General features: G+C 40.9%; 1 protein-coding gene across 6 annotated transcripts in view; it reads right to left on the reverse strand.

Annotated features, from left to right (window-relative positions):
* LOC121884855 (BAH and coiled-coil domain-containing protein 1) overlaps window positions 1-20,628 on the reverse strand; it is an 83,443-nt gene that overhangs the window by 54,860 nt on the left and 7,955 nt on the right. For 4 of the 6 annotated variants that reach the window (XM_042393904.1, XM_042393905.1, XM_042393906.1 and 1 more), the window contains exons 1-2: window positions 11,506-11,741; window positions 8,062-8,386 (exon numbers count right to left, since the gene is read on the reverse strand). In XM_042393904.1, the coding sequence (XP_042249838.1) occupies window positions 8,062-8,233 (172 nt within the window). In that variant the 5' untranslated portion in view covers window positions 8,234-8,386; window positions 11,506-11,741. Of the gene's footprint in view, window positions 1-8,061; window positions 9,446-11,505; window positions 11,742-20,628 lie in introns of those variants that run through there. The other 2 variants (XM_042393903.1, XM_042393902.1) reach the window with 2 other exon arrangements.

Consider the following 20,628-nt stretch of genomic DNA (forward strand, 5'->3'; position numbering starts at 1 on the left):
AACGAGAGCCCGCAGGGCAGAGGTGAAGAAATTATTCTCTTTTTATCGAGGTGATTGTCAACCGAATGTATCGGCGAGGCTAATGGGGGAAAATACATCGCCTTGTTCACCGTTGCTCGCTTCTCGTAAATTTGCACATGTTACATGAGAGGGCTTACGATACAAGACACTCTCCCCCACCCCCTCTGTCTCCTGTTGTACTGTACTGAGAGCCTGCAGACTGTAGCAGCGCTGAGGGGATGAGATAACTGCTCACCATTGTGAGAAAAGGCTGTCAAAGCTTTGTTTTTTTTCCCCTTGCTCTTCTCTCTCTCTCTCACTCTCTCTCTCTCCCTCCCTCTCCCTCTCTGTCTCTCTCTCTCTCTCTCTCTCCCTAATATAAAAAAGCTGAAGCAGTGGTTGCAGAAATAGTCCTGTTTCTATAATTAGATGTAAACAGACGAACCAGACTCTCAAGCTTGCTCTGTCCCACTGGCCCTACGGCCTCCTGGGAAGCAAGATGTGTGAGTGTGTATGACATGTGACAGTGTGTATGTGTGTGTGTGTGTGTGTGTCTTTGTATGCATTTGCTTGCAATGCACCAGTAAGTGTATGACGGCATGTGACAGTGTGCATCTAGTCTTGCTGTCGCTCTCCTCTCATTCTCTCTGTCTGTCTCTTTCGTCCAAACGCACAAACTCACTCAGCCCCCTCCCCCACATTCACCAGAGGGTAGGTCAATGGCCATGCGCGGCAAGCAGAGAGAGCTAATGCATGCAGCACCGGCAGACAAACACACATCTGTTGCTGAGGAGCCAGTCATTTGCCCCAGATCCTCAGGACACATACTGTATCAGAGAGAGGAGGCAGTGTAGCCTAGTGGTCACACCAGGCAGAGGGGACGAAAAAAGAAAAAAACTGCAGAACGAGTTGGAGGGCAGAGAGGGACTTAGCCAAATAAACATAGGGAAGGGAAGGGAAAAGGCAGGAGGTGGGGGAGACTGCAGGGAGGAGCGGGCAGGGTACGGACATGGATCATCAAAGACAGAACATGTAGACATGAAAGAATTTGTGGTGTAAAACAAGTGATTTGACAAAAATAAGCAGAAGGGGAGGGAGAGAGTGGGATTTTTGTTCTAATCAATGTCAGAAGGAGCACAGGAAATCCATGCAAGGGAGAGAGAGAGAGCAAGAGAGAGGAAGAAAAATGAGAAAGAGAGAGAGAGAGAGCAACAAGTCCCCTTTGGATTGAGGACTAGGCAGCTGGTTGGATGCTCCCAAGAGACTTATTAAAATGGAATTCCTGATGCTAATCTTTGTTTTCTCACAAAAGGGCTGACACATCCTTGAGAGGCATACTGCATGTATATTTTATGGCAAATCTCTGCATATATTTAGCAGTGCACCTCATTGTTTGGTACCATGTGTCACCGCCGCCCGCTGTTCCACTGACAGTCACCGAATCGTCGCCCATTATTTGAGTTTATCTGCTCTCAATCCTACCCCTCACCACATACCATCTACATTCATGTATCATAGTTTTCCAATCGAAATAGAGGAGCTCAGAACACAGAAAATAACAATAAACAGATTTCTGTTCCTGTTTGGAATCACTGCACAGGAACAAATACTGAGTTTACATACTTGTTTCCCTTCTAAAATGAATCTTGTACATTAACAGCATGTTTAAACAGAAACTTTAGCCTGTTCTTTGTGAAATATAACAGAACTGAGCAGACACCCTGCACACTAAACTGTCCTCTTACATCTAAAAAATGTGATTTTTCCAAACTTCTCTTATGTGCACACCATTAGTGTAGCAATTTTGGTTGCTGTGCATGCAGCAAAAAGTGGGACCGCTACATCACAAGCATAAAATCTTGCCAGGAGCACTAGCAGCAGATCCAGCAGGGACAGACTCAGACGTTAGAGGGTTAACAATGCACCTGTCTAGGCCTCACAGCCAACCACAGGGTGTCTCGGCTCCAGTGGGGGGTGTCTGGAGAACACAGCCCAGCACACACACACACACAAAACCCACCCACCCACCCAAACATAACCACACACCCTCTCACACACTTACGTGCATTATTGCCACTGACCACAAATCTGCTAACAACAATAGGGCAACGGCCCTTTTTTTGTTCTTTTCACTGAACGATTACAATAATAAAATTGAAATTAAAAAACAAGTAATCTGGATTTTCTGCTTGAGCCGTTAATAATGTCTAACAGCTGTCACATGCAATACGGCCATGCGCTGAGGTGGGCCTGGGGCTTCCTGATGAGAAGCAGCCTGATACTGGGAGAGGGAAGTCAAGGGAGGAGGGGGGGGGGGGGGTTGGAGGGAGACAGAAAGAAAGGGAAAAAGAGCAAAACACAGAGAGATCTAAATCACAAACAAAACAGCAGTGGTTGACTTTGGGCAAATGTATCAGTCTATTCAATCTCGCAACAATATATTTTCAGTCCACGTTCTTTTTTCTTTCTTTTTATTTAGTTTTGGTGTGTGTTCGTCATGGGAAGTGAACAAAAGACTTTCATAGCCTCGTTGGGTTCTTAATGCATCTTCTCACTTCCTTATGTTGAGTGTAAAAATAGACGGGAAGGTTTTGAAATCCAATGCCCTGAAATCCGATACAGGAAGGTATTACCCTGCCCGTCGCTCTCACCCGTGGGTCTCCTTTGTGTTTGTCCTGTGTACACGCCCCATGCTCGAGGCGAGGGCTCTGTGGCACCATGCCACACGGTGTAGTGTGGGTGGCGGTCTGTTTGAAGAGCCCGTCTCTGAGGCGGCATGGCCACTCGCTAGCCAAAATCCTCTCGTAAAGCCAGACCCCCTTTTTTTTTTCCACTCAGCCTAAGCCTTCACTTTCTGTGGATACATTTTCTGATGACTCAAACTTTAGTAAAAGAAATGCAAAGAAAAGGAACTGACTAAATTATTTATCTGTCACTTCAGTTACCTGAGTGTAAGGAATTCCAGATGCTCTTACTTATTTTTGATGACACCTTTTCGGACACCTGGTTTGATGATCCAAAAGTGACAGGGACTTGCCAGAGTTTTAACGATACGGAGGCCTGAATTAACTCGAAACATGATCACTGCATGTTACCCTGTAACCAAATGTTTTTGCAAATATGCAAGGGATTTACCCTTTTTAAAGACGACTGCCCTTGCAAGTCATTTGGGTCTCCAGTGGGAGGGTCAGGGGAAGGTGACAGATGGCGGCAGCACCAGGCAAGGTGCTATTTCAGCCAGGTGTAGGATGCCAAGCAACACCTCTACTATTCAGGGGGACTCCTGTGACATTGCGTCTGAACCGTGTCATCTCACAACAATCCACAAACGAGCCCGACAACAGGCCATGGTTCTCACTCTGTTTTGCAGAACTGGAGTGAACGAGGGAGGGAGCGCACAACGCCAGAGCCAAATGGAACTTGGCCTAAGACCCACGTCCTGTCACTGCACTTCCATCACAGCGGCTACCGGATACAAATAGCTTTTTAATGTAATATTTAAGATAGGTTATTCAAGATGTCAGTTTTCTTTTCACTCAGGTAAGGCTCACCTATTAAATTTCTATCACCAAATATCAAAATTGTTTAGAGAGAGAGAGGATTGGCACAGGCTTTCAGTGGTGCTGCACTGCTAAATAATTATGCTGAGCATGCAACACACTCCAGCCACCACTCTTGTCTGGGGTCAACAAGGATGGGGGGGGGGTTGGTAAAAGGCAATGGGGAACATGGTACGAACTGTGAGTACTCACAACATAAGAACTACAAGGCCAAGAAGAAGAAGCCTCCCTTCCCACAAACAACCCTCACCCACTCACTGAGTATATTCTTTTAAAGGCCCTGGCTTTAACCAGGCCTTTGCTAACTCCACCAAACACCTGTGTTTGTCTTTGAAGCGTCTTCCCAACAACTACAGACCCATGGGATATTCCAGCAATGAGACGTTCAATAAAAGTCTCAGTAAAGTTATTTATTCCCCTTTGGGAAAAAAAATGGGAGAAGGCAGACAGCACAGCTAACCTTTGAAGGGGGAAGCTGCTCGGATATCCAGCTAGGACATAAAAACCAAGGGAATGACAGGGACATCCTACCAGAAAACAATAAAGGGGGTGGAAGGGACTGTTTTTTATCTTTAACAGCAGCCGTAAAATACACACAAAGCTGGGGTCTGCAACAATGGCCTGGGGCAGGGGAGGGTGGCTAAAACAGAAGTGGCAGGAAGACCACCGCTTCCCAGACACAAGGGTCTTCCTGCTGGAAAGAAAGGAGACTGAGAAATGGAGGGGAGGAGAGAGAGGACAGCTTATGGAAAGGGAGACAGAGGAGATGTAAAAGGAAGGGGAGGTTGAGTGAGCGAGATGACACAAATATGACCTTTGATTACATGGGGTGTTTAGAGCAGATCTCAGCCATGGACAGCCTCTGAGCCCCCTGCTGCTTTCACACAGCCACACCTCAGCTAAAGCACACTGATCAGAACAATATGGCTGAAAGATGAGCCTCTAGCCATAAATGCCAGCAGTAAAGACAGCTCCACTGTGTCTCCTGCTTTGACACTATCCAACATCTGAATCCTGGGCCTCACAGCCAAGAGAAGACTGTTTCTAACTCTGTGCTGGAGTCTGCAGAAGATAAAATTACTATTTCAAAGACCTTGTAAATGAACTGCCTGAATTAAACCACATTAGATGAGTTTACAGGTCTGTGTCTCAATGTATCAGCAAGTACACACAAAGAGAAGTTACTCCAATGTCACATTCCCAGAACACAGCGCTAGTACAAACTATAAATCGACCACCTGACATGCATTACAAATGACTGGTTTGTAGTAGGTGAAGATGGACAGAGGCAAATGCACACTGACAGAATCTCTACTAGCACTGAGTAACATGGTTCAGTGGGCAAGAAGGTTGGAGTGTGAGTTTGCGTCTGTTGATGGCTGATTGCAACCAAACTCACCAGTCTGTGTAAACAAAAGAAAGGAAATTTCCTCTCAAATTATGGTGAAATTTTGTAACTCAGCAAGGAACAATGCCAAGGGAGGGTGTCGCAACCGCCCATCACTCATTTTCAGCAGCGAGGGTGAGGGGGAGCGCTCACAATAAATACCTCTGCAAAGTCAGAGGAGCCTTTTCAAGGAGCCACATCAGAAACCTGCCTCTGAATGCATTTTTACATCAACCCTGAAATATTCATGCTCTTTGTAAAGTATTCATGTGAACCAGTGTGCGAGTTAGTCCCCAGAGGGAAAGTGCAGAGACATTGAAGAGATCCAACACACTCAGCAAACAACATGCTTGTGCTAATCTTGCTAGCATACGAGACACTAGAAGGGACACTAATGACCTGCTCTGTCAAGACGAACAACAGTTGTGGACCAGTTTGGTCAGACAGCTTACTGAGCATTTGATTGTTTCTTACATAGCGTGACTGACCTGTATTTATTTAGGGTTTAAATGAATCTGATTGAAAAAAAAAGAAAAGAAAAGGGAAAAAAAATAACATTAACTTGTTAGTGTGATCAAAAATTCAAATAAACACATTTAAATTATATATTGAGTTTTTTCTTATTTGAAATTTGGAAATAATCGATTAAAATGGATTGCTTTCAAAAGGTAAAACAAATGTGTGTTACGTCACAGGGGTAATAAATTTGCATTGTGTGCCATTTTGATGAATTGCCATTTTGAAAATATGTGCTATGAATAACTGTGAATTATGCATCATGTATTATGACACGCCTGACATTTTCAAATATTATTCAACTAATAAATCAAAGATTATACATCAGCTGAGCGCAATAACAAAATAATTCTAACAGAGCCAGAGAGGATTTGGAAATTATGTGAAATTATGTGAAATTATTCCCCATGTTAATTCAATCAAACACCTGAAATGTGGAGAATTAACTCATTTTCCAAATCTTAGGGAGATTAGGTTCTTCTCGCCAGTCCACACCCATGTGTTACTGACAAGACTGGGAAGAACAATAAACCACCTGTGCTGCTCATTGAACAGTGATGACATTTGGGGGCGGGGAGGGGGTGGGGGTGGGGGGGGGTAGGTCTTCATGTTGGTGTAGCACAATACTACAATAGAAACACCGAATCTGGCTGGGGGGAGCACCTGTACCCTCTAGCCAGCATTAGCCTTCATGCTCTCAACAAAACATCTATAAGGAAAAAAAAAAACAACATACGGACGCAGGCACTGTGTGTGTGTATGTGTGTGTGTGTGTGTGTGTGTGTGTGTGTGTGTGTGTGTGTGTGAGAGAGAGAGAGAGAGAGAGAGAGAGAGAGAGAGAGAGTACTGCCAAAAGCAAACATGAATGGTGAGAGATGAATGGTGAACAGCGCCCATGAATTCTCCTGAATGACTAATTATACCTCATGTTTTGCATCATTTTGCAAATGAATTCGGAATCTTTATGAAATAATATAATTTTGAAAACTATATTTCATCACCACAAAATTCAGCCTAAAGTAGATCATTTGAATAAGCTATCAAAACATCTCAATGAAATCATAAATAAATAAAATAAAAAAAATGTAACTCAGAATACAAAAGCACATTGTTACTGCAATACTGTATTCAACCACACTGAGCCCACAGAATTCAGATATCATTAGTTATATAGAATAACTTGACCCAAGATTCCACAGCTGCTGCATCATAAACATGTGGTTTTTAGAAGCCACATTAACATATTTTCAGAGGAAATTGTTCCAGAAGTGTAATTGTTAGATGCAATCAACGTGCCACTGTTATTTAAATATCTTTTGTTTTACAGATGTGGATACAAAAACAGGCAACAACAGCAGTATGTTGTGATCCAGTCCATTACAACAACAGTACAATCTATAATATTTTCTATATTTTTCTTAACACAAAATTAGGAACACCTGAATATATATAGAATTATATCCAATACAACAACTACATAACCCAGCCAGTGGTCTAAAAAAAATATCATTGAGTTAAGTGAACTAACACAGTCTCAACAAAAATAGAAGATTATAAGCTTCTCCAAGCTGTTGTACTTTTGGAGGGATGTTGTACCAGATTGCATTTGACTGCACAGGTGTTTCTTTTATTTTGTCCACCCCCTATATTTTAAAATACATATATATACTGTAAGCTACGACAGTTTCTTCTGTTCTGTCCTCCAAGTTGTAAATAGGAACTGTTTGTAAACGTGCACATTTGAGTACACATGATACCCAAGTCGCTTGTTAAACTTGATGCATGCACCGTGAACACATTTGCACCCCGACACTTTGAAGCCCAATATAGAAGGAGGATTTTCTAGTATCGCTCTTCTTCCTATACACCCACCATACATGCACTGTAATAACCCATGGAAAACCTGCTCGCCCAGCTTTGCACGCTTATGGCTCCGGGTATATGGCTGACGGGTTATGGTTAAGTGATGGCATCAATGTGACACTTATCAATTTGACGTGAAGTGACAAATTCTCATTTCAGATTCAGATCCAGAGCCAGCGGGAAAGCAGTGCCAGTGAGCTCTGTCCAACTTCATACGTGCAAACTAAAACAGATCTTTATGCCATTTTTAAAAAATATATATATATCATGGCATTTACCTAACTTATCAAATGGCCACGTGTTAAACTAAGATGCGTTTATTACCTTTGAGATTAAGCTATAAATGTTTATTCATCTTAATCATAATTCCTAATCGTGGGTTTGGTGTAAATCAAATTTCACCTGATTTATTAGCTGATATTTGAACAGCGAAACTCTGTCAACAGCACACCTGAGCGAACATTTATTTAAAACATAAAGCCCTGTCTATTCTTCTCTTTTGTGCACAAAAATAATCAGCTTTGTACTACACCACGCATGCAGGCCATAGCCCATTATTCACGCTGATAAATGCACAGACTTTATAGCGCAGCGGTTTGAGAGGAGCATTTCAAACAACAGCCCAGTGTGGAGACAGATAATTGTTGATGATATGGGAACACATTTCAGTAGCTACATGCTTGTGTGACAACCCCACCCCCCACACCCCCCATCTCAGTAGATTGTTTGACTAACCTGAATGGGGAGCCATTGGTATGTGCGAGGGGTAGTATTTCCCCGGCGGGAAGTGACCGGCATGCTGCACAGAGCTGTGGCCCGAGGGAGCGATCCGAGAGGCGGCTCGGTGCACCAGGGCGCCCCGCTCTGATAGGAGGTGCGCCGGAGCAGCGAAATCCCGTCCTTCCATTCCGAAGAATGTTGAGTAATCCGAAATCCGGATTGGGGCAGGTCAGGAAAATCAAATGCAACCCATATAATAGTCCTTTCCTTCAGATCTATGTGTTGCATTCACTCGATCGCAGGCTTCTCCAGCCAAAAACGTAGCCCCCGATCATCTTTTCTGTCAAAGGAGAAACATCGAGGTAATTTTTTTTATCATACATATATTTCTATTATCAAGAAAAAATGTAGAGCCCGGTTAAGAATTACACGATGCAAAACAGGCTACTGACATTACACTCTAGTCCAACAGAAATATAAGAGAAAACAAATCATTAGACTGCTCCACTGATTTTTTGCTGTAATGCCATATCTGTCATATCAAGGTTGCTTTTGCATATAGCTGAAAAACCCCTTTTCGAGCTAAAAAAAAAACTGATGGTACAAAATAAGTCACCGCGGATACAAACGGCCAGCGAGGCGTCCAAATGCCCACTGAGCCGGGCTCAGACTCAGCTCTATTGATCAGCCTGGGATACAGGCCTAATATGCATCATATGGAGGAGAGCACTTCATATTCCACAGACACGCACATAACGAGCAGAGAGACACATTTTGGGCTCTAATATGGTGTTTTATATTTATATCTTGTAAAAAAAAAAAACAATTAATCCGACTACCACGTCAGCAGTTGCCAACTGTCACTCTTTCTCTAAAGCATGGTAAGCATATTCTCTCTCTCTCTTTCTCTCTCTCTCTCTCTTTTTTTTTAAAGACATGAAATCGTGATTGCGGCAACAATCTAAAAAATCATACTCCGAGGAGAACGTGTGTTGTTCTGTTTGGGTGGGTTAAAATGATGGAAGCCTACTCAGTACATCTCAAGGTGAACACTGCCTGCCTTCTCCTCCTGCTCGTCCTATTGTCTCGTTTTTTTTTTTCCTTCCCCTGCCTCTGTCACCTCCATCCAGCTCTCATTACTCCTCAGACTATTTTCACATTTTGCTCTACATTGATCTTTTTTAGCTATAACTATATATACTTGATGGATTACATTTTGCATCATACACAAACCACACACACAAAAAAAGCCCAGCTGATAATCAAACTGGCAATTGAAGAAAAAAAAAGGCATCATTGCATCGACCAATTTGAGCACAATCAGGCAAAGAAACTGTAATGTCAGATCATAAAGTTTCCGATATAAAACAGGAGGCTTAATCTTTAAAATAAGATTATAATATCGCTCCATAACAGAGATGCATCAGCTGCTGAAAAAAGATGGACTCTCTCTCTCTCTCTCTCTCTCTCTCTGTCTCTCTCTCCCTCTCTCTCTCTCTCTCTCTCTCTCTCTCTCTCTCTGTGTGTGTGTGTGAGTGTGTGTGCGTGTGTGTGTGTGTGTGCGTGCGTGTGTGCGTGCGCGCACCCGTGTATGTGTGTGTGTGTGTGTGTGTGTGTGCATGTGAATAACTGCACTCTCACTGTCTTCATCTGCCTTGACCTATTTCAGGTCAGGTAATCAAATGAAGCAGTAAATACATTATAAGCCATATCCTCTGCCATGCCACAAAAATAGCATTATTTAGTTGAAATGGGGATGGAATAAAACAATTTGCATCAATTAAAATAAAATGTAATTTCACTGTGAAAATATTTTGTCTTTACTACAATCAGCTAAACGTGACAGCCCATGTTGGTGCCTCAGTGAAGGCTAATAGAAAACAGCTTCATTTCATAACTCCAAATTAGTAAATTATTGAATAAATCCTACATTTTCTCAGCAGTAGGCTGATTTGTTTTATATTATACGTTCTCAATTTAGGGTCCCCTACAGGGTTTCTCAAAGGGGTTGCAGGGGGTCCCCAGCTAGATAAAAACATAATTTCACCATAAATGAAATCACAAAAAAATATCAAAATTGTACAATATATAAGAATGAGCAGGCACATCCTTATCGTATAGGCTATTTCACTCTCAGCACCATTATCTCCCCATGTAGCCAGTTACAGCCGTGCTTACAATCCAGTGCTACATCAACAACAATAAAATCCTTCCATGCAGAGGTACCTGCCTGGGACAAAAATCTTATCAACTGGAGCTTTGTGAGCTAATGTGTATGCATGCATGTGGGCCCTTAACGTAAAGGAAAAAAAAACGTATAAGAAGCCCTGCTGTAGCATACATGATAGCTGAGTCTTCAGTTTGTGGACTGTATAGAGATCGAAGGTGAATGGCCGCCCGTCAGGAGGACTGTCTTTGTCTCCATACTGAGAAAGTGCTTTGCAGTCAGCCATTACCTCGCCATGCTGTTGCATTCAGCCCACTTTATAACTAACAACCTTAGAATAAAATTATTTCACATTTGCGAGGCAGGTAAGAGACTACTGCTTTTAAAATGCTCAAAATATACATTCATATGAATTTGGTTGCAGTAGCGTGAATATCCATCTTTCATTTCAGCGTTAAATGTGCGAATTCTCTCATCAAATAAACGCTACAATCTTTTTAAAAAAAAAAAAAAAAAAAAACGTCAAAAATGATCGACGCCCTTAATGCAATTCATTAAGCTGCTGTCAATTGCATTTACAGAAGCCAATCGAAGGCAGAAACGCAGATAATAAATCAAATTATGTTGTATAGGTCGGATCGTGCCGCGAGACAGGCGGCCCTCCGTAACAAAGCTGGCCGGCAGGGAGTGCACCTCGGCCGGGTCCAGAGGAAACATGTCTCCCTTCCTCTCTATGCAAATTCTCGGCATGCAGTTTAATAGCAGCAGACTCATATTCCACACCAAACCGACTGGATTACAAAGAAATTGATTTATACAATTTATTAAAGGCTCTTAAATCTTGGCCAATTAAAAAGAAAAAAATACGTAGTCTGGTGCTTTACTAAAAATATAGGATATTTAAAAAACAAAAAAACATCAGCAAATCGGTTGTCAAGTATTATTTAACCTAAATATTTTATCACAAAATGCTTATAACGTTAATGTGTTGAGAATAATATTAAAAGCAATAACAATAATAATAATAATGATAATGATAATAATAATTTAAGGTAACTTTTTCCCAGCTTATTACATTAATTCATCTATTTGTTCCCTGTAGGATACACCCCATACATCCTGTTTTGTTATTTTGGAAATTATAGCAATGTACTGTGTATAATGCACAGCATGTCACATAAGCTATAGCATTTTGGACTAAATACAGCCTCTGTCATTTTACAATGAGGAAACAGGCCTAAAATATTTTATTCCATTAAAAAAAAAATCAAGTATATAAAATTACTACTTACTGGCATGTTAAATCCTTGCATAACAATAAATTATAAAATCACAAAACACTGGGAGTGAAGGTGCAAGGCCAAGTGCGACGCCCATTTAAAATCGAAATATGAAATAAACCATGTGGCTAGAGTGAAATCAGTATTTCCATCTGAGGCTGTGTAGTAGCCTGCTGGTTCAGTCTATGGAAGCAGTGGGACTGGGGCTTCCGGCCTGGCTGGATCGCGGCTCGGATCTCCAAGCAGCGGTTTCTCTCCCGGTGCAACTGCGTACCTCGCGTCTCGGGCAGGGTAAACACGCCCTCTCATTGGTGGGATAGCTGCATGTTAATGAGCTCGTGCCGCCCGCCTGGAGATACGAGAGGTTCTGATTGGTCGGCGGTACAGGCCAATGGTGTGGTGACTGGCAATGCTAAACAGAGAGAAAAGCGCCAGATTTAAAGCACTGGGTAGTTTAATCACTTAGAATAGAGCTCAGTGGAGTCTGAGCACAGCTTAAAATGCATTCATAGCCCAGCTTTTAGGCAGCGGTGATAGTTATGTGGCCTAAATAATGGAAAAGCAAACTAAAGTAGAATAAATTGTCAGAACTGCAGTTGAATTTATGTATGTTTTAATGACAACCAAAGTAAACTTACAATACTTGAATAATGCTCCAAATATATTAGGCTTTAAGAGGGTAAACAGTGTTTACATCTCAGCCTTCATGACATTTACAGGAGCTTTAAGCCTGAAGGCAGATCACAAATGCACAGTAGATTAAACAACAATGTTTATAACATCTAGGCAGTGGTCACTGATGTGGTGGTCAGTGATATAAATAATGTAAAACCAAACAAAAGTTTTAAAAAAAAACAAACAAACATTTTTTTTTAGAAGTGCAATTGTGCTTTCAAGAAAACAGCATTTTAAACGTACATTACAGTTTGATATTAAACAAAAAGAAAAAAAAAAGATTGATATCACCCTAAAAAAAAAGTAGGTAAAAATGTTTACATCTCATCTACATGATATTTACCTGGACAGTCACAAATATTACAAGAATATAAAAAAAAATAATTAAAAAATAACAATACGAGTGAAAATATGAAATGATCTTTGAAAAACACACGTTTTCCAAATATATTACAGTCAAATTAAACAGAAATATGCCTGTCTCTGACACAGATGAATAGGCCTATTTATATCTCAGCTGTCACTGAAAACTTTTTTTTTCTTGCTATTAATTCAGTGCATTTAAACACTTCAAACACTTTTCTTGTGTCTATATATATATATTTTTCCTTCTTACGCGCCAGTAGAGACCAATTTCTTCAAACTCTAAAATCATGCAGACAAGACAGTAATTCCAATATTCCTCTCATGTTATTATTATGGACTAAGGTTATTACATTATGCTAAATGTTTACAAATGAATCCCCCCCCACCCCCCTCACCCCCCCCCTCTCCGTGTGTGAGGTTTTGATTGGCTGGCACGGTGCCAGAGCATTGTCAGTCACAGAGTGTAAACAAGACTCTGATTGGCTGTTGGCCAGTCCGCATTGGGCTGTCTGAAAAAAAAAAAAAAAAAAAAAAAGGCAATAACTGGCCCTGCGGTTTCCAGGCGTCCCGGGTTAGATGATGAAAGGGGATAAGAAGAGGCGGTTTCAAGGCGCCCCAAAGGCGGACCCCTATTGGCCCTGAAGCCATATGAGTCAAGCGTGAATCAAAGGGAATACTGCAGAGAGGGGGGAAATTATATGTTGGATATTTAAAATAATCGAGGTTAGTTTTCGGATAAATGTGGACCGGCGATGCCTAATCATTATGAAAAGTTAGGAAAACAAGTGGAAACGAGCCTCGAAACAATTCAGGTTATAGGCTGCACGTGAGGGAGGGGGAAAAAGAGCTCTGCTTGTGGATCGCGCCCCGCCGAAGTCCGCTTTTAATGGAGAAAATCTGCATGGAGTCTTTCACCATTTTAAAGTGTGGCTGCATGAGGTTTGTCGTAGTGGGTTAGTGCGGTAAAAATAAAAACCAGTGTAATTTGTTTGAAGTAAAATTTGACTGTGTGAGTGAATCGGATGGTAGCGCATGTTTGTAATAGTTGTGGTCTGGTTTTAGTCGGTAAATTCAGATCAGGGTGTTAAATGTTTGCATGGAGCACAGGCGAGGTAGCCGATGGATGAATGAAAACAATGTAGAGAGCGTCATAACTACGCTTCAGCCAGAATATTTGGATTTTTTTTTTTTTTTTTTACGATCAGTCCTACATGTATGCATGCAGCCTATTTATGAGCAGTTTATCTAGAAAATACTTTTGAGAGGCCCCCTCATTGCAACCTGTTATGTGGGTGAATAAATAGCAGCCCCCTTTTTATATATAATACATTTTTAAATTTTATATCAACTATATAAGAGTAATAAAGATAATTGTCTTTATTTTCTTTTGGTTATTTTTTCTATACACAACGTTTCATTTTATTTTTTTTCCTTTATTTTCTCTGCACACATTTCTTGGGTAAATACCTCCTTTACCTGCCAGATCACAGGAAAATAAAATGTACAAGTAGGCTATTAATATTTATGACAAGAAAAAAAAAAGATTTATGTTAAATTATTACCACATCTGTGTGTGTGTGTGTCTTAGTGTGTGTGTGAGTGTGTGTGTGTGTGAGTGTGAGAGAGACACCTGGCCCAGACAGGATTTTTTAAGCATTTTAGACGACCTGACAAAAATACAAATTTTCTTTATTTATAATTTTGTTTGTAAGTTTGTTTATTTTTGAGCAAATGAAACTGGCTCTCTGTTATTTGTCAATTCAAAAGATTTGCAGCCTAAAAGCCTCGATTCACTAAACGTAGCCCTACAGCAATAACATGAAATACAAAATATTTCTGAAATTATCTTTCAGTTTTACAGATTTATATCGAGTTGAATTTCGTGGGGTTTTTTTTTTTTTTTTTTTTCCCCCACTCACTGACCTTAATGCCATTTACCACAGCTGACACTACTCACTGAGCAGTGCCCTGCAGTGTGAGATTTCACAAAAGGTCGGCTGCTTTGGTTGAATACTAACTTGTATTTTAGCAGAAGGTGTTGGAATTCAGTTCATCTCATCACAGGCTCTTCTCAAGTGAGTTCATGCGATGTGAAATAGTCAAAGAGGTGGTTAGGTGCACACACACGCACACACACACACACACACACACACACACACGAACACACTCACTAACTCACACGCACACACACACACACAAGTGAGGCTGAGTGATAATTAATGCAGAGTGAGTGATTCCTTAAGAAAAAGACCAGTTTTACGACGAGGATTGTCCGTGATCAATGAAGCGTTGATGATTGACAGCCTGTGCCTCCCACCCACATCTACAGGCGGTGAAAGGGCCCATGGACATAAAAGATAGACAAACTCAGTGTCTATATGCGTTTATTTCCACACATAAAATAGTCAGGATCACTAAAAGCATGGCTGATCATGTGGAACATTTGACAATGATATCGGATTTCATGTTCTGAAAATGTTTGTGATTGTTTTAAAGGGCAGGTTTCAAACAAACACACTTTACATTACCTCTAGATTCAAGTTGTATGGGTCGTTTAAAATAGATTTTCTTCATAATTTAGCTACTTAAATGCTGTTTTTTAAAAAATTATTTTTGAAAAAATATTCAAAGTGAGTGAATGCATGACTTGGGTTTGGTTTTATGCATTTAGTTTGATCAAGCAAACTACAGTCCCAAATCATTTGGAGTGTGTTAACAATAGATAGCCTTTGACCTGTGTGTTTGTGTGTGTGTGTGTGTGTGTATGTGTGTGTGTGTGTGTGTGCATGTGTTGGGACATGTTCGTGCATGCACACATGATTTAATTGAATATCATTCTGTATATTAATTAAGCTGTACTGAAATACAGACAGATATTGCATATTATAACATTTTGGAAGCAAATTTAACAGCTCACATTTTGTGTATACGTAACATAAAATATGTTTTATGTTTGTCATGGGTGGATTAGCATAATCAAGGTCTGGGAGATGGGTTGAGGTAAGTATGTGTGTGTGTGTGTGTGTGTGTGTGTGTGTGTGTGTGTGGTGGGGGTGCTGTGTAAGAACTGCATGAATTGTAGTGGCATATGGCATAACCAGGGGCCTACTGAAGGCTGGCACTGTATTTAAAACTGCACCCTACACAGATCTGTGTTCACTTACAGCATAAAAACCCCGATCTTACCACACTAATAAAATTTTATTTTTAGTTCATTCTCACTGAGATGCAACTCTCGCTAAAGGCAGCTCAAACATATTTCATTTTTAGCAGCAGGCCAAAGACAGCCTGTTTTAAACCAGGTTGTTAATTCATATCATACTTCCTCTGTCTGCTCAGACTGAAAACAAAAGATAATTGGAAGCATGAGTGCCCATAAAAAAACACAGACACTGCGCAGAACTGTGAAATGCATCACAGCCGATAGGATAAACATGTATGTACTGAACCCCCAGACAATAAATACAATGTAAAGACCATTTTCTAAATTTAAATATTACCACAATTCAAATTCAGTTTTTTCACAGCGATTTTGCCTGATGGACGTGTCTATTTAATGGAGGATCCGATCATTTGCACCATACTGTAGTAGCCTACAATCCTCTTGACTCTGACATCCTCTGACACATTTGCCCTTCTTTACCTTTAAGTTCACCAACCCAGGAAGCCTGACGTCATATTTTAACCTCTTCATTACCTCGCAGGGGATCACGAGAGTCCAGGACGGTTTCTCCTTAAGCCCTATGGGCCCACAATGGATATGGTAACATTTTCTGAATTCATCACCACTTGGAGGCTTTGGTAGAGTTTGATGATATTGCCAATGGGCAAAAAGTTTTAAAAAGTGAGCAATGATTGTGTCCATGAATGCACTACAATGCTTAATTACTGCAGTTCATGAATTATACTGCTGCACCAACTCTTTATTCACATTGTCTTATTGTTCCAATTTAAACCACTTGGACTATGTATGGTTGGTCTGTATGAGGATGTGCACCAGCATTTCTTTGGTGTGACATTAAAAAAAACAACCCTCCAGTGCACTTAAATAGAAACATAAGATAAATTCATAAACAGCTTTAGTTGACTACATTCAAACAGCCCTATTGATCTTTGTCTCGAACTGTTATCACACATTAAGTCGTTATGTTCCTTGACCAAGTCTTATGATCGTGGATGTCTAACACAGCTGTCGAAGGCTTAACAACACAAGAAAAACATTGTGCCTCCATTATTCAACTCATCATCCATGTTGTTACCCAACATCTGCAGCGAGGGGTGCTGGGGGGACACTGTTGAGGAGGGGGGGGGGTTTGCATGATGCTCTCATGGTCATGTGACCAAGACGGCTGTTGTCACTAAAAGCTCTTCTTTGAGAGAAGAAAAGGGGGTTTGTGGTGTGATGGATTTCTCCCCCAGCTGCAGGTTGGACGAGCATTGCATAAGCATCACATGGCTGAAGTGGGCAGTGATCATGTAGATCAGATCAGGGTCCCAGACACAGGCTTGGTATCTCCCAGGTCCTGGTCTGTCCATGGCAAAGTCAGGTCAGCTTCCTCTTTTCATTCACAGAGCCCCTATATTCATTTCACACAACTCACGCTTTATCCTCTTCCTCTCACAACACCCTAAATGCTTGTTAGGGCTGACTTATTAGGATATTCTGATTTCTCCTGCCAGTTTGATAGAGGGATAATACCACCGGATCTCTCTTGGCAGTGAAATGGTGCAAATGAAGACTAGAAATTTGTCATGCTTACATAGAAATATAAGACAGACTGTGTTATGCTGCAGAGCCTGCTTCAAGTTGACTGCAACTTCTAAAATCCTCAGCATGCAGATGGAATCAGAAACGATAGATATCTTGTAATTTCACAATGAGGAAGTGGGCATAGTGAAAATTGTTGTATGAGTCCCAGTTAAGAAGGAGGCTTCTTTCAAATATCAAATATATCAAATAATTTGATATGAAGAAAATAACCCTTAATAGTTATTGCCAAATAGTACGGCTGCAACTAAGGATTATTTTCATTATTGATTCATTTGTTGATTATTTTCTCAATCAGTGGTTTGGTCTATGAAAAGTCAGAAACTGGTAAAAAATGTCAATCACTGTCTCCCAAAGCTTAAGGTCCACCCTCAAATGTCTTGTTTTGTCTTGATCAACAGTCCATAACCCAAATATATCATAGAAGACTAAAGAAAACAGAAAGTATTCATATTTAAGAAGCTTTTTTCTTTAAAAATGACTCAAAATGATAAAATGATTATAAAAACAGTTGGCGATTTATTTTCTGCTGATAGGCTAATCGTTTAATTGACTTTTTGCTGCAGCTCTACAAAATAGATGAAATGTTCATACAGCTGTTGGGATGATATCGAGGCAGTAGGCTATAAATCGGCTTGGTTTTACTCTCACAGAAAAAAAATGCTAAAACTCAGCTTTGCCACCAAACTTTAGTACCGTGACTACTCCAAGGAATCTTACACTCACTCATGTGAACATCTAAGTATAAAACCTTACAGTTAAACAAGTCTGAGCTAACATTAGCAGCAGCCACCAATTATCCACCCCTCTGTTAACTGCTGCTGAATTGAGAAGGTGCTGAGACTGGGAGACCAGTTACTGATGAATGATCAATAGGGTTTCAGTGATTCAGGCGTTGCAGCACAGCAGGCTGTAGCCTTAACTGAGAATGTGTGGCTTAGTTAAAAAGCTAGTTAAAAGCCTTATACAGTATGTTGACGCTTCTATACAGTAGCAACAAAAACAACAACAATTGAAGTTAGAGCATGTTAAAATGCCATGGCTTCAGATAACAAGGAACTTTTGAATAATCAGAGCATTCCTTCACAGTTATCTGATGTGTTGCATTGATTGTAAAGTAATCACTACAGTATCCAGCTGCCTGCCAACATGCACTACTTTTCTTTCTCATCAAAGCACCTCTATCTCTCTCTATCTCTCCCTCCATCTCTTTGCGTGCCGCCATAAGTCCGGCTCAGCCATCATACCAACAAATCAGTTTATATGACATGTATAATATGCTTTTTGCATGAAGTCTCCAATTAAAAATGTCCTCTGCAAGGCCTAAGCCAGTTTTTTTTGTGGTTGCCATTGTGCCCCCGCCCCATAGCAAATGGCCCTTCTGTCATATTAATTTCACATCCCAATGGCCAATTGTAGTTCCGACATAAAAGTGATGAGCCGTATTTCAGAGTCAAGGCAGATACGACTCCCAAGATATGGGGGCCTTTTTGTGGATCTTCAAATATGCAGTTATCACTCTTGCTGCCCACCTGACAAGCCTGCAACATCTGCCAAAGATAAAACCTTAAAAATTGAAACAACGTCTAAGTAGGAGGGGGGAGGGGGGGGGGGGAAACAGCAGCAGACACAGACAATGTGTGCTCTGAAATCTTCAGAATAACCCTTGAGGCGGAAGAGCTGGGGTTGTGCACAACAGATTTTGTCAAACATTTACACATAAATGGCTTTTCAGAACCTTTTTTTAAAGATAGTTTGAAAATTGATTTCCAAATAGACCCACACAAGGAGACAGGCGAAGGGTGAGAGGAAAAAAAAAAACATCAACAAAGAGAGATATATTCAGTGTCTTTCAGCAGGTCAACTGTAGCAGGAGGTTGTCATATTTGATTAAACCACTAGATATCCAGGATATTTGCCAACAAGCATAGGGCTGACTTTAAATGTAGTCTACATGTACATTAAAGTGTTGTCTGATTATTAGTCTGTGCTTCCAATGCATCTACCTTCTGTCTTTTTCATTATGATGTTTTTAAAGGTTCAATATTTTTGCAGTTCTTCAAACCAAAGGTAAGCATGTTTCTGCAAATGCTTGTACAGTACGTGTGTGCACATGCATCACTTGCCCCTCTGACAAAGATATTGCAAAAGAAATAAGTTGATATTATTGTTTGTCTGAATATGACCAGGGAGCCATGTTCTCCGTTCTCAGGAGGACATGACACATGGCCTAGGCCAGAGGATAGAATAATGTGTGGCAGAGTGAATGGCTGCACATGCTCATTAGTATCATTAATCACCAGAGACAGAAATGCCTAATGATAGAGGGAGGAGGGACTTCACAGAGGGAGGGGGGTTGGGTGGGGGGGGGAGGTAAAGGATGTGACAGAGATTAAGGATTCCTCAAGAATATTAACATTTGGAAAATATAAGTAGCTTTTTGGATTCATTTAAATTTATCTATTTTGGGCCCTCCTGGGTCTGGCAACATCGCAGGGATTGCTCGAAACAAAAGGAACAGTGTAATTAATACCAGGTTTAATTGTCGCTCTAAATTGTCACATAATTCTAATTTAATATGACGTTCTCACTCAGAGTGTGAGGGGAAATTGGGCTAAGCCAGTTCCCTTGTGGAAAAATAAAGGATCACTGTGGGGATCAAATGAATGTGTGACGTTTTCTCACAGACGTTTGATTGTGAATTGAGGGATTTCTCATGGGGCTTCCACTCGCTGGTTGGCCGTTGGTCGCCCACCATAATAGGCAGCTAATGGGAGTAGCTGAGCCTTGAACTGGATCTCGGGGTGGAGAGTGTCGGGTGTTGCTCTGCTGGCTCCTCTGCAGCCTGTTCGGTGGGAGCAAGAGGCCCTGAGCTTGTCCGTCCCTCTGCAGCAGCAGAGGCTCCGGGAATAGTCGTGCATAGTGAGGGCAGGCTGTTTGATCAGCACATATTTTTTAATTGGCTCCAGGCACCCTGGAGTGTCAGCATTGCCACAGAGTAGACTCCTACCACACCTTTCCTAATTAAAATCATTACAAATTCCAGGCGCATCATAAAGGATTAAATGAGACTTGTGTGTGTGTGTGTATGTGCATATGTGTGTGTGTGTTTTATCTATTGGTGTGCATGTGCATGGGTGCGTTGTATCCTTGATAGCTAACATGTATAGTCTAATTGTTTTTCTTCTTAGTAATAGTAAATGAGGAAGGGCTGGATGTAATCCTGGTCCACTAATCAAATTACATGAAAGGGATATATTAGCATATTCATACTGAAATACTGTGTAGGAAAAGTTTCTATATGTCTGCGCAACATGACTGAAATT

This window comes from Thunnus maccoyii, chromosome 18, assembly GCF_910596095.1.
Source record: "Thunnus maccoyii chromosome 18, fThuMac1.1, whole genome shotgun sequence".
Lineage (NCBI taxonomy): Eukaryota > Metazoa > Chordata > Actinopteri > Scombriformes > Scombridae > Thunnus > Thunnus maccoyii.